Genomic DNA, 15,508 nt, shown 5'->3' with positions numbered 1-15,508 from the left:
TTACAATTCCATGCACACAAAGTGGTTTTATATTATTGAGGCATACCGTATATTTAAAGAGAGATTTTGTGTATGGGGTTCAGCTTTATTGTGAAAGCCACTACCAGTCTATATACCCTGATCATTTTATTGCAGTTACAGAATGACAAAGCAAGAATATCTTCAGTCGGGAATGATGTCTTCTTCTTTCGATCAGCCAGGTTATGAAGAACCATCATATTCTGCATCAGAATCACCATATGGTCCACCATATATTTTTCAGCCTAGTGGCAACTTTGAAGATGAACCTCCTTTGTTAGAAGGTAATGGGAACGTGTCAATGAAAGGCAAAGTTATGCTCTTGCTAAGAAATTACCCCTGTATGGGTGTGAGATAATTTAGCCTGCAATTTCAAATAATACGTAATGTGACTGATTTACTAAATGAGTTAAGGTTGTTCACTTTACAAATTTTCACTTACCTTAGTGAATGTAGTGAAAATTCACTTTGCTAAACATGACTCAGTCATGTTCTAGGAAAGCTGAAAAATAGGATTTTTATTTGTACATGATTGGATGATTTAAGTCAATACATCTCCTCATAGACTAATCTAACTGCAAATTCTCTCATATGAACACAGGCTTTTACTAAACAATTTATATAGTGGGGGCATTTTTAGAAACAGTTAAATAAGAAGGCCCATCTTTCCCCACACCTGAGGCAGGAGTTTTTCAAGTCTGAATCTAATCATCGTACTTAAGATTTTGGACCGATTCTCATTCACTGATTAATTTATATTTACTCTGCAGATTGTATTGAGAGAGAGAGAGAGAGAGAGAGAGAGAGAGAGAGAGAGAGAGAGAGATTCACATAGCATGGAGCTACAACACTGACCCTGAAGAGCCTCCCAGGGCCAGGTGTGGGGGCAGACAAGTAGATTTGACTGATTGATGGAGGTCTACAATAGGGTTATATCCCCATCCAAACCAAGGAGGTCATTTAACACAAATATAGTAAAGAGGTACAGACATGGTAGCAGCAGTACAGACATGGTATATCTCATTTGTTGCATTATGGGTCAGTATCCAGACCTAAACATAGTAGCTCTTTCCTACTTTTTGTCTGTTTGCCCCATATTGGCATTGTGTCCACAGTAGCATTTGCATTGACATAGCAGACTAGGACTGGTCAAAAGGGATTACTTTGATGCAGCTGGCCAGCTTAAACGTGTATTGCAATATGTGTGAACTAAAAATCGCTATTTTTTATTGCAAGGTTTGCTGGAAAGGGTATATACTGTAGCATTGTGCAGAGGGGTCCTTCAGAATCTCTAGATAGGTCTGGAATATAGGATTGGATCACGGCAAATGAGCAGCATGAATTTATTTCTGTCAAAGCCAATCCCTGTGGGAAGATTGCACAGATGGTTGCTGGAAAAGTGTATAGTTTGAGACATGGAACACAATTGTCTTGTCCTTGAGGAGGAGATCACAGCCTGGGGGGTCTGTTATGCCCCCTAGGACCACCTGCCATGTGTTTTCTGATCATCTTGGTCCCAGCTGGGTGAGCTGGGGGGCCGGGTTTGCTTGAAGTTGCTGGAGCTGTTATCTGTGGATCTAATCTGATATGACAATGAGCAACTGTCTGGAAGGCATTGGAAGGAGGCAGCCAATCAACTGAAGATATATGTGAGTAGAGACAGTTGTGAGGGATCCTAGAGACTGTGTGCTGTTGCCACCCTCTTGGTGTTAGGGAGTCAGCTGTTTGTTTAAAGGGGACAAAGTGTCCAGTGTCCTGAAGAGCTCAGTCTATTAATTTCTTAGTGAAATTACTATGCTTGGACTGTACAGAGAAGAGGATGAATCTCGTCAAGTTTCTTAGTCCATCTCTTTACCTGTGAAAGGACTTGGTTCATAGAAGAGAAAGTGTCCACCTATTATAGTATGTATAGTTTTAGAGTATCCCACTCAATTCCCTAACCCCATCCAAGTTAACCAAAAATAAAAGCACCAAAAAGAATACCCCTGGACTGTTCATTGAGCCAATTAGTGACTTTGACCGTGTGCCTATCTGTGGGGCAGTTACTGGGAAAAGAACCTTGGGCATCTTTCTAGCGGCTCCTACAGGGGTAGCGCTACACTTCCATAGATCTGTGCTCCCTACACGGCATGTTTGCATTAGGGTGTGTGCAGGGGTGAGGGGGGTGCTTTTTAATTATTTAATTTATTTATTGTAACAATTTTTGACTTTTTTTTCATTTAACTTTATTGCTATCACAGAGTGGCTAACAAGCCCAACAAGGTGATTACATGGACAGGTGTCACCCCTAATGTCTCCCATGCCCTCCACTGCAACTAATGTAGCACACATCATGCTTGATTAGCTGCATCCTTGGCTACAGTAGCTGAGAAATGACAGCTGTGAACCCAGAAGTGATACATTAAATATCTTGCTTTCTTAGTTTTCCCCATTTACTTTGTTTCCAGTGGAAGGGGGTGCTCTTGGAGCCCTGTAAAAGTGACTGGGGGACTCTAGAGCTGCCTGGATCACTTTTGCTTAAAGTAGAAAGGCAAACTTTTTTTTCCATTTTGGATAGATTAAGGGAGGGTTATAACCCCTGTCAGTTTTTTTGCCATCTGTGTCCCATTGGGGAGATTTTCCTTTACTTCCTGTCTCATAGCCAAAACAGGAAGTGAGAGGAGATTCCTTCAAAGTCAGGGAATCCTGGGGTTTCACCCGTGTCACCAGAACTAGTGTCCCCATGCAAAGATTTCCACTCTATTACTGTTCGGGAACAATCCAAAATTTGGGATTTTATTTTACTTTCACTTTTGATCATAATGGTGAACAGGACAAATAGAGAGGTTGAATCTTCCTAGCAAGGACACAGACGACAATAATTGTGACAGGTGTTCTGACCCCTCTCCACTCTTTGCAAAACTAAAAAAAAAAATGTTTTCCTGTAGTTACACTTTAAAGCCCCTTGCTGACTGTAATGATCCATACCAAACTCACAACTGCAATAGCATGCCATGGCATTTATAAACTTACCTTGGTAAACAAGAGTTTTGCGGCATAGTTTCAAATGTTTTCAACATGCAGCCATGTAGTCTAGTGATGTCAGTGCTGAAAAAAAGGTGGCAACTCTGGGAGACTGAAAGGGCAAAATACAGTGTTGTCACCCCATACCAGGAAGTGGGTTCTAGAACTGCCAGGAATCAGCAGCTATGTTTGAGAGGAAAATAAGGTGAAGGTAGAGAATACTTGCTTTTAACTTTACGTAGTTCATATTTTGCCTTATCATAGCTTTTAAAAAAAGCTGTAATAAAATCCAAAGTCCAATTATTTATTTGCAAAAAAAATAAAATAAATGTAATTAAAAAGTAATTAACAGATATGTCTGAAAATAAACAGTAACAAGATAATTTTTTTTCACACAAATAGTGCTTAATATTTAAAATCTCTTTTTCCTGCAGAGCTGGGAATCAACTTTAATCACATTTGGCAGAAAACTTTAACAGTTCTCAACCCATGGAAGCCAGCAGATGGCAGCATAATGAATGAAACAGACCTGACAGGACCCTTGATGTTTTGTTTTGCGCTTGGCTCCACGCTTCTGTTGGTATAATTTTGAATTTATTATGGATAATTACTCTATACATCTACTAAAGCTGTTTATCATAGATAATAATTTCATGTTTGTCTAAGCATATTGTGATGCATTGTTTAAAATAATGTAACAGTATGTAACAGTAACAGTAGCAGCATACATCTTAAGATTCTACTCCTGTAAAACCATCATGCAACATGAAAATATTAAAAGGTCTTATGTTCTTTTGGAAAACACTTCAGGAGGCAAATAATTCACAAAACAATCTCAACTAAGAGAAAAAAATAGAATTATTAACCAATTTATTATGCAAGGATTTTACAAAGGCACATTTCTTGGGCTCTTGAGCAAATAAATATTTTCTAATTAGGAACAGCAAATTGTAATTAAAGATGATAGATGGCATTAGTCACCGTGAGCCTTAGACCTTGTTTGACATGACAAAGTGTAATAGAACTCATTCACGGGTCCTTATCTTGCAGACTTTTTCTTTCACAAACTGGCGGCTCATTGTGATAACAGTAATAATGCCATTGCTCAAGGTGGGCTTGTTTGTAAAAGTGATGCTAATTATATGAAACTGCAGCTCAGAATAAATAAGACTTGCATGGTGGGGAACACTTTATAGAGAAATAATGCGTGAACAGATAAGTGATGATCCAGGCATTAAGTACCAAATACAACTACACACTTCATTACATGTTGAATGGTTGAACCATAGGCTGTAAATGCGATGCCAAGATTAGATTTTTTTCTGCACACAAAGTGGAAGCTGGAGCAATCAAGCTGATCAAGCTAATAACATAGATGGGACTTGCCTCCATCAACATCTTCTAACCATTCTCTGCTAGAACAATTTTTGTGTATTTTTGCAAACATGTTAAAAAATTATTTTAGGCCTAAAAACCTTCAACCAATATATTTTCTAAAAAGCAGAGACACTGGAGAATAAAATATTGGTAACTCTATTTTTTATGTTATACAATATTAGTACCAAGGTTTAGCAATTGCAAATTTTCTGTAAAAAATATATTGAAGTTAATTTTATTGCACGCAAATGCAACATATTATCCAATTTTTTAGTAACAAAGATAAGGTTGTGCCAAATAAATAGATACCCAACATGTCAAGTTTTAAATTTGTGAAGTGCAGACAAACTTTGGTAACCAAACTTTTCTATAGTAAGCACTTCAAATTTCTTACACATCATCAGTTTAGAGTTACCCATGAACCACAGCACTAGAATTATTGCTCTGGTGTGTGTGGCAATATATGTAACATGTGTAGTGTAACATTTTTGTATGTGTGTGCCCCCAAATTGTGCTTTTTTTTGCTATCACATTAGGAACCAATAGTGATAGCTTATTTTTTTTATTCCAGATTCTCTTTAATGAAATGCTAGGGGTGTATTAGACCCCTGATGTCTCCCCTACACTCCACGGAAGTGTAGAAACTGAAAGTGACAAAACCTTTGCCGGTTCTGGGTTCTTGCTAGCTAGGGTAGAGAGTCAGCTTGTCAGATTTACATGCACTCCCAGCTGCTGTAGCATCCAGGAGTGTGTGTAAAATCCCCTGTTGCTGCTGATGTATACCATACCTCAGTGGCAGTAAAAGGGTTAATGCCTATGGCTTCTTGCAGTACCAAACAGACTTTAAGTAAACCTGACTTAGCCTGTTGATAGTAGAAGTGAAGACGCCATGTGCTGCTTGCATGTGTATGCTTCACATCAATCCCATAAAACCTTTTGACTAATTCTTCTCTGTATTGAACAATTCAAAGAACAGTTTGTCCATATACTTCCTCCTTTGTACATTTCTGAGCGTAGCACACACCAGACTCCATCAGCTCAGCTACCCATCAACTTGTCCCAGTGACACCAACACACATGTTTAACTCTTTGTCTCCATTCTCAGATTTTTTATAAAAGGAAGATTTATACAATTCTTTATTTGTGCCCTAATACTCCTAATCCTCACTACATCTTCTGTGACCCTGAGGCTGGGTTCCTAGGTGGCCTAGTATCGCAATCGGTCCCAAATTGGTGTACCAATTGCTAGGGAAGGAACCAAGCACACAGGCTCCTTCAATATCAGGGACCTCCATTATCTATGCCATGTCACCTTAGCTTCCCGAGTGGCTGACTGCTATAGTGCACCTAGACACTAGTACTGTGATCACAGGTAACAACAGCCCAACCCTCAAAGAGTTAGCTTGACTGCTTTGTAGAACACTAGTATTGCATCTTCTCTCTACACTGTCTTGGCCCCTGTGATGTGAAACACCATGCATGTACCCCTTTTCCTAGGTATTAGAAAAATGTCAGACCAAGCAGTTCTTATTGGTAATTAAACTTGTCTTTACTGTAGGAACCTTATCCATTACAGCTCACAGTACAAAACATCTTTTCAAGACCTGATTCAGCTCTTAGTAAGTTCCCTCAGCTTTTGGTGCATCTTGGTAATCCTTGCTCAAAGTATGTCATACCTCGTTAATGCACAGAATCCATAAAGTCCATGGTGTCCATATCCTGGAAACCCTAACCAGATTCCCGTCATGGGGAGAATGATTAGGCCCAAATCAATCACATAGCAGTATACTCTCCTCTCTAGTTCCCATACATGGTGTGGCCAATTGCATGAAGCTGCTCTTCTCTTGTATGTATCTGCCACTGATAGGGGGTGGCACCATGAAGACCCCAGAAAGGGGTAGCACAACTTAACCCTTCCTTCCCTGGAAGCAACAGTTAAAGACAAAGTATAGCAGTCAGTGCAGAATAAAGCATCGGAAGAATCAAGTACACGTAATGTAGTACAACAATTACAGAACTACAAACAGGCAATTGACAGCCTCAGCAGTGCATATTCCTTGTGAGACTGTGTAGAGAGGTGTGTGCCCTTTTACTCCTCTCAGTTCTCAGATTACACTCAGCGCACTGCTTTATCCACTGCCTGGAGCTCCGAAATACCCTTTGATCTGTGTGTTTTAGAAGACTGTAGAGGACAGAGTGCTACAGATAAACATGTACAGCTTTTGTAGGAGGATTTGTTTAATCTATGTGTATCACCTGAGGCTTGTCACTTCAATAGGTATATGTAAGGGTTTACAACCACTTTAAGGTTTTCAGCACTTCCAGTTCCTTCACCCAAAACTCATTAAACCTTGGGGTTGATTTACTAAAACTGGAGAGTGCAACATCTGGTATAAGTGTGCATGGTAGCCAATCAGCTTGTTCAGTTAAAGGATAAGTTAAAGGATAAATGCACATTTTTTTGCAGGTAAAAAATGTGCATTTACTATTTTTTGTTTTAGGAGCCTGGAAAGCATTGCATCAGCAATCAGCAGAGCACTGGTGCCATGCAGGTCCCCTGCAGACTGTCAGTGTAAGCTGCCTGCTCGTACCTCATACAGGCAGACAGTTTTACACTGACAGGAAGAATCAATAAGTGCCACAGCTCTCAACAGCGCCTTGGTAGTTCACAGAGAACTACAAGCTGACAGTCACAAAGACTGTTGGGACTTGTAGTTTCCCATTCACAGAACCCTGTGAATGAATGACGCAGCCAGGCGGGTGAGCCCAATGCTTTTTTAAAATTGTGACAGTTAGCGGGAGGGAGAAGATCCCCTGCTAGCTGTCACAATGGGGGATCGGGGGGGGGGGGTTGCCGGGGTCCAATCCTACAGAAACATGTTACATGTTACCACCTGAATATCGGTGTAACATGTAACTTTTTTTCGACAAAAAAAAAACTGGAAGCTGGTTTCTATTCAGAGCTGCACCAGATTTTGCACTCTCCCTCTTATTTCTTTATAGACCTTCCTGTTTGCACAATGATGCAGTCCTTCTGGAAAAAGAAACTGTTGTAAAAAGCAGTCTAAGATGGCTTTGTGTGCTGTATGTCACAAATCTGAGTACTGGAGACAAGATGTGAAGTATCACCTTCTGTCTGTTGTTGTTGGAAATGGGCCACCATGCTGGCAAATATCATACAAACGCAAAGTTTCCCAATGTGGACACAGGATGCAACTTAAAACAAAATGCACACACAAATATCCAAGCTGCCACCATTGACAACATACAGACTTGTGGGAAACCTTTCTCTTGACACCTCCGGCTGGTGTTCTCAGATTGGCACACAGACTTTCAATGACCACATGATCCAGACCTCCTCACTCTTGGATGGACCATGACACTATAACATTTATATAAGCCTTCACTGGAAGAACCCAAACTCACTTACTGAGAGGGTTGCTCACATACTTTTAGCCATATAATGTATGTTTATTCAAAAAGGCCCATAACTTTTGAATCGGTATAAATATGCTTTTTCAGAGAATATATTGGGATAGAAAAATGAAAGGATTCAGTGAACCAGTTCTGTTTTCTTGTCAAATACCTCTTTTCACACTCCCAGGAAATGAATGTTGAAGAGCTGTGCTGGAGATGGGAAAATAATATGAGATAACAGTGCTGTGAAGCTGTTATATGTCCCAAAGAAATCAATTATTCAATGGTCAGAATGCTGATAGAAATTCAGTATTCAGGTTAAGTAGTTGTTTCTTCAGTTAAGTTAAACTGACTTTTGCTTTGTATGTAAATAAAAAAATGTAGCTGACAAAAAAGGAAAAAGACCGCAGATGTTTTTCCTACAGTGTCTGAAAATGAAGGTTATTTGGAAATCCATGGTGCTGAATAACAGACCCTCCACACAGTGCATGCTATTAGAAATGTGCTCTTATTTTATTTGTCTTCCAGATCCTGCATAACCTCAGATGCAAAAGACAGTTTCATCTTATGGTGGAACTTTATTAAAGGAAACCTGTACAGAGAAATCTCAGCCTTCACTCTGACTTTCTAACCTGCATGATTGTTCTGTATCAGAGACTAAACCTAGAAACACCTGAGGAACAAGTAATAGTAGAAAGAAATCAGCAAAAGAAGAGTCTATCTTTTCTTTAGTACAGTTAACCTTACGTGGTTGTAAACCCTTACATATACCCCATGTAGTAACTGGCCTTAGGTGATGCACAGAGATGAAACAAATCCTCCTACATAAGTTGTACCTGTCTATTTGCAGTCTGCTCTTCTTTGCATTCATTCAAAGTACTGAATTTTTAAATATTGTCTGAGCTCAGAAAAATGGGGTGGAAAGCTGAGGTAACACTCTGCAGAGTTCAGTGACAAGTGCTCTGAGAGCTGATTGGAGCTTGGAAAACTTTTTAGAAATGATTCATGCTAGTAGCAGAGGAATGAAGCAGTAAACAGAAATGACACAAAGTGCTCTTAATTGAGACAAGTACACACTGTAGAGCGATGCGTTCTGTTCCTAATTCTTGTCTGAGATTTACAACCACTTTAAAGCATATATATGGTAGAAATGGAAATTCATATATTCATTTCCACATCGGATTTCAATTATTCCTATCCTACTCATCTTGAAATTTGTAAACTTACTATGTGAAGATTGCACACATTTATTTCTATGGATTCTGTGATACATATTCTATTCACTATGTCCTGTGGGTAGGCACTGCTGTGTCACAGAATTCACAGAGCCTGCCTTGTCAACTACAGAGGTGCTCAGAGGAGGAGCTTCATATGCCGTGACCATAGAACTCCTTTAAATCAGTAGTAAAGTCATTAAAAAAAAAGTCCCCTAGGAAGGTAATGGCACAATGTGGTAGTATGGTTCACATACTAGCACATAATGTGAAATGGATCCTGCTAGCTGTGCGAATTTACCACTCACAGGCTCCCACCTTCATCCGGTCTTCCTTCCAGATTTGCGGGCTCAAGCAGCTTGAATGGCGGAGCCGTGATGATGTCACTTCCGTGCATATGCATGGGAGTCACGGCTGTGACACAGTGCTCTGAATGGACTGAACCCTTGAGAGTCCCGTCCATTCAGAGCACAGTGAACATACGCCCTGTAACGCCACCAGGTTCTACAGATGTGAATATCTCCTAAATGGTGAACATTTAGAAGATATTCACTTATTTTAGGATTACCTGTAGGTACAACTGCAAATGCGGCAAATATAAAAACACCAATTATACAGCTATTTATTATTTTTTAAAAAGTCAATTTTAAGAACAACTGAATGTGTCTTGGCATGAGCCTTTTGTAGTCTTCTGTAAAGGAGCATTTAGACTGGGAATAAGAGGAACAGCAATAGTAGCCGGTCAGGCTCTGCTGTATGTACATGTGTTGACAAGGAACACACTAACAGGAGGAGAGAAATTATTCCATCTTTTTCCTCCACCATGCAATCACAGGTTGGGGGCAGGAAGGAGACCAAGTTATACTACTTAACTGCAGAAGAAAAACTTGAGGTCACCTACCTGGATGTGCTGTCTCACAGAGCTGTATAAATGGACAGGACTAGCTAGGCAGAAGGTAGGTAAAAGACTTGCCACACATGTGTTTTAACTTGATGAATCTTTTAAATTGTGTTAATGTTTTTTAATAGGGGTAAGCTATACAATTTTTCCTAATCACACAGGATTCCACTGTAGTTTTTCCAGAGAGACCTCTCTAATTTGAAACAATAGACTTCTTTGGAATCTCACCATCTAAAACACAAAAATACTCCTTCTAGCCAAATAAAATGGGATTTTACCTGGGTGTAAAGTCACAATAAATAGCATGAAGCAGTAATTGTTTTCTTTATTCACAGAAAGATAAAGGTTCTCTCTTAAGCCCCGAACACATTGGCTGAATATTGTCTGAAATCAGCCATTACAGTAGATACCGACCGACATTTGGCCTGTGTTTACAGGTCCTTGTTTAACAGAAGCCAATCTCACGTCCAGCTTCTTTCAAACAGTAATGCTGGAAAACCCCAGTCAGCTTTTACCGTGTGTACCAGGCTTTACTTGAAGTTGCAATTTAATAATAGGTGTACAGCTAAGATAGGGATTACATTGTGCCTATTGCCGTATAAAAAAAGAGAAAAATCTACATAGCAAGCATTGTAGACTCCAGCTTCATTTATACAGTAGATAAAAAGCTTAGGTCACAAAATGTACTTTTTTTTTACAGAACAAAATAAAATCATTTTAGGTTCACTTTTAATATTTAGGGAGGTTAGGAAAGAGAATTATAATATCACGACTCGACTACTGCAACTCCCTTCTCACTGGCCTGCCTCGCCGCTGGCTATCCCCGCTTCAGTCGATCCTGAATACGGCTACCAGACTCATTCACCTTTTCAACCGCTCCATCTCTGCCACCCCCCTCTGCCAATCCCTCCACTGGCTTCCAATTGCGCAACGGATCAAATTCAAAATCCTAATACTGACGTACAAAGCCGTCCACCATACTGACTGAACTACATCACTGACCTAATATCCAAGTACCGCCCAGCACGCACACTCCGCTCCTCACAAGACCTCCTTCTCTCTAGTTCCCTGGTCTCCTCCTCCCATGCCCGCCTCCAGGACTTCTCCAGGGTGTCACCCATCCTCTGGAACTCCCTGCCCCAACCCATCAGATTATCACCTACTCTCCTCTCCTTTAGGCGCACTCTGAAAACCCATCTCTTCAGGGAAGCCTACCCCACCCCCTGCTAACCTGCCGACCTCCTCCACTCTTCCTACCACTCCATCCCCCACAGCTATCTCCTCCTGTGCCACCATCCCCTCCCTCCTAGATTGTAAGCTTGAAAGAGCAGGGCCCTCAATCCCCTCATGTTTCGCATTGTATTGGTATTGTTCTGTCACATGTTCTGTCCCCCTTTGTAATGTACAGCGCTGAGGGAACCATTGGCGCTTTATAAATACTGTATAATAATAATAATAATAATAATATGCATAAATTGGTAGTGTTTTGGTTCTGGATCACATGGCCCAGTGCCTCTACAGCCTTTTGCTTTGACTTATGACTCTGCTGATATGGATATGAGAACCTATAATGCAGAGCTGCTGCAGGCCAAAGGGCCTAATACTGTTTTAAGTTACAGTGCCCAGAACCTAAGCACAGCAAAGTCTCTTTTTTACAACAGCCAGGGAAGTTCCTTTTAATACAGTGATGGCTAAAATTATTGGCACCCCTGTATTTTTTGTCAGATAATGAACCACTTCGCCCAGAAAAGTGTTGCAACTACAAATGTTTAGGCATTCTCATGGTATATGACACAAAAAAAGTGAAGAGACAAAAAGCCAAATCCAACACATTCCAAGAAAAATCCCAAATATGGACTGGACAAAATTATTGGCACCCTCAAATTAGTATCTGGCAGCACACCCCTTGGAAAAAATAACTGAAATCAATCACTTCCTGTAACCATCAATCAGTTTCTTACACCTCTCTAGTGGCAGTTTTGACCACTCTTCTTTCACCAACTCCTCCAGGCCTCTTAGATTGAAAAGGTTCCTTTTCCCAACTGCTCTTTTGAGATCTCTCCCCAGGTGTTTTATGGGATTGAGATCTGGACTCATTGCAGGCCAGTTCAGTACTCACCAGCATTTTGTCTGAAACCATTTCTGGATGCTTTTTGATGGATGCTTTGGGTCATTGTCCTGCTGTAAGACCCATGACCTCTGATGGAGACCCAACTTTCTGACACTGAACCCTACATTGCACCCCAGAATACACAACAATGAACTTAACATGAATGAATCATAAACCCATTGCCTTTTAAATAGGGAGCTTTCACCTGTGATATCACCATTCTCTGAGCTTATATACCTGCTGCAGATGCGCTAATTGTATACCTCATATTTGCTTTCCTTAAGTAACCTGTTAATCAAATATACCATGCTTGGACAGCATTCATTTTAAAGATAGTTGAAAATGGCAATATGCTACACTTAAGAAAAGCATATACAGTAAATGAAATGTATACTGTTTTGGTACAGGTTCAGAACTATTTTTTGTATGGCTTCAGAAATGTTTCATTCTTTTACTCTGGTAAACATGGCATATAAATAATTGAATGATTCATACCTACATTTACAGCCAGCACATGATGCTCCTTTTCACGTTTTGTTCTGTTGAATAAAACTGTTGTTTACAGAGCTCAAGTGTATACTCACACACACATTTAAAGCCCAACTCCAGGATATTAGCAAGCTCCCAACCCCCTCTAACTAACTGCTGGTATGGAAAGGAAAAAATATTATGCAAATGCCCATGCAGAGGGGTCCCCTTTAATAAGCTACAGAAACAGGAGAACTCAAGGCAGCGATGAGGGGAAGATAACAATTGGGGAAAAACGCCTGTTCCCCAGGGCAGGAAATTAGCTCGGCTAACAGAGGAAGCTGTGACTTCGATCCATTACACTGCAGGATAACTTAAAAAGAGGTATCTGAAACAAGACAGATGCGTAAAGTAATTGATGTACAATGCACTATATCAATTTGATTTTCATCTGGAGTTTAAAAAAATGTAATCAAATTGATTCAAATCCATTCTGGTTTCCTTTTAAAGTGAAATTAAAGACTTTTTTTTCCTTAAAATAAAAAAGATATTATACTTACCGGCTCTGTTCAGCCATTTTTTACCTCATCTTTGGCATTCCCCCTCCAATGCTGTCCACTTTCCCTCCTCTGAGTGCTTCTTCAGGAAGCTGGGTGCTAAGGGGGCACCCATGTGTATGCACTCCTAGGCTGGGCTGTGTCCTTATACACACACAGCACCAGCAAACCATGCCCCTGCTCCCTCCTCACAGGAGTTTGACTGACAGCAGCAAGAGCCTATGGGACAGGTGTTTAAAGCGGAGCTCCATCCAAAAGGGGAAGTTCTACTTTAAGCACTTGTTCCCCGCCATTAAGGATTGGAACCTTTGGGGAGTGGGTACCCAAATTTGACAAGTCCCCGCTCCCACTTTCACTGCAATCGCCTAGGTGATCGGACGTGGACGTTGTCCTCCCCCCTCCCAGTAGTCTTCTGGGACACGTGACAGGTTCCAGAAGACTACGGGGCCATTCACAAAGCGCAGCACTTTTCACGCATGCGCAGTGGGCACCCCGGCTGTGAAGCCGCAAACTGTCACAGCCAGGTGCCCACAATGAAGATGCTGGTGCCAGGGAGAAAAGACGGCCGGTGAAACCAGTAATGGTGATGACACCGGTGGATAGAGGGACAGGTAAGTGTCTGTATTTTAAAAGTCAGCAGCTACAGTTTTTTTAGCTGGTGACTTTAATTTTATTTTTTTTCAGGTGGAACTCCGCTTTAAGGACAGGAGTAGAACAGATAGTGGGGCATTTTTTATTTTAATGCATGGAATGCATTAAGATAAAAAACATTATGGGTTTAGAACCACTTTAACCCTTTGCCTGACACCGATGTATAGCACATGTCAGCAGCAGTGGATGACTGTACAGCCACCCAATGGCTTCCATGCACTGCTGATACATTCACATCCCCCTGGAGACCTGGGATCAGCATGATGGGTACCACCGAGTAGAGGGGAGGGAGACCAGTGAACTCCTCTACTAAAAAAAAGAAAATGGAAGTGGCGTGTATTACATAACTTCCGAGTTCAGCTGTCACTTGCCCAAGCCAGTGTGGCCGGGAAAGAAGCTAACAGAAGCATTAGCCTCAAAGAAGGAACCCATGATGTTTCAAGAGAACCTGTCACAACAAAATAATAAATAACAAAAATAAAGTTAACTGAAAAAATTGTAAAAAAAATAAAGTTACACCAAACCTCCATAAAACACTTGTGGGCCCCCTCCCCACAATCACACACATGCACATATGAGCATAAACACGCATTGGGGCACCTATGTATGAAAACTTTGATTGCGTTGAACATGCTACATGTTGTCATGCACATCAGATGGAGAGCAATGATTCTAGGGAAATTTGTCATAGTTTACTGTAAACTGATGACTTCTAGAGGCTTTTAAAGCATTGTCTACAGAAAATTTCGGGTACCAAAATCACTATTTTATGGGTGCTTGCAATTTTTAGACTTGACATGTTGGGTATCAATTTACTCAAGGCAGCCTTATTTATATTTTACAAAAAAATGGTTAATGCATTGTATTGTGTGCTCTACAAATATAATTGTATATTGAAATTTTGCATTTGATAAATCTTTTTGTTCTCCAGGGTCTCTGCTTTCATAAAATATATGATTTTTTTTGATGGGGAGGGGGGGGGGGTTAAGTAATCGTCAGCCCTAAAATTTTTTGAATGTGCAAAAAATATACCTTACCATCTCATCTTTTATGAAACAAGGTGATTTTATTTTAGTAATGATGTAGAACCATTTGCTAGCAGATGTGTTGGTAAAATCTATTACAATTAGATTTAAATATACCTGGGACAAAACTAATATTTATTTTTATATGTGCCATTTACACTAGCAGTGCTAGGAGGTCATGTCCGTATAGTGCAGTTCTAGCTAAGATTCATTTCTCAGATCAGGGTAGAGTGGGACAGAGTTTGGATGCCCATGACCTCTTCTGTTGTAGTGAAATCTTTCTACAATTCCATATTACCTGTGAGGGGTTCATCCTTGCAGCCAAGCTACTGTTCCAACTGACTTGAGGCCTCTATGTTTTCCTATGGCAATTTCTCCAAAGGAGCAGGACACAGAAATCTTGTCTCAGAAACCTCTATAGGATTCTCCACATGCAATTATAGAAAAGAAGCTGAAAGGATGAGCTCAACCTGTTAATTGCAGGGATTGATGGAAGGCATAGAAGACGATTCAGGTGTAGGTCCAGCCATTTTTTTTTTCTTATGGATTGGGTAGGGGAGGATCACAGTTGTTTTTTACTGGTATTCAGGGCTCTTTTCACAAGAACTTCCATCACTTGCTGTCCTGGTGAGAACCCTTTTAGCCCAAGTGGACATTCAGTTTAAATAAGCTGACTACATTTCATATGCATCAAAACAAACCTTGTTTGGTATTTTACAGTTCATTATCTTTCTAAAGCAGCCACGATCTGAGTAGAAAAAAAAACT

At 40.4% G+C, this 15,508-nt stretch overlaps 1 protein-coding gene and 1 long non-coding RNA gene across 4 annotated transcripts in view; both read left to right on the top strand.

The window, feature by feature from the left end:
• YIPF7 (Yip1 domain family member 7) overlaps positions 1–15,508 on the top strand; it is a 66,399-nt gene that overhangs the window by 35,973 nt on the left and 14,918 nt on the right. For all 3 annotated transcript variants that reach the window (XM_089657289.1, XM_089657290.1, XM_089657291.1), the window contains 2 exons: positions 136–302; positions 3,456–3,601. In XM_089657289.1, coding sequence (XP_089513415.1) covers positions 136–302; positions 3,456–3,601 — 313 coding nt within the window. The remainder of the gene's footprint in view (positions 1–135; positions 303–3,455; positions 3,602–15,508) is intronic.
• On the top strand, positions 3,608–14,646 carry LOC149441474 (uncharacterized). The gene is made up of 2 exons (XR_016307367.1): positions 3,608–6,017; positions 9,865–14,646. It is a non-coding gene; the product is annotated as an uncharacterized LOC149441474 (long non-coding RNA).

This window comes from Staurois parvus, unplaced genomic scaffold, assembly GCF_062004578.1.
Source record: "Staurois parvus isolate SC_StPar_1 unplaced genomic scaffold, SC_StPar_1.0 ptg000980l, whole genome shotgun sequence".
In the NCBI taxonomy this organism is placed as follows: Eukaryota; Metazoa; Chordata; class Amphibia; order Anura; family Ranidae; genus Staurois; species Staurois parvus.
This window is presented reverse-complemented; position numbering and strand designations above follow the sequence as displayed.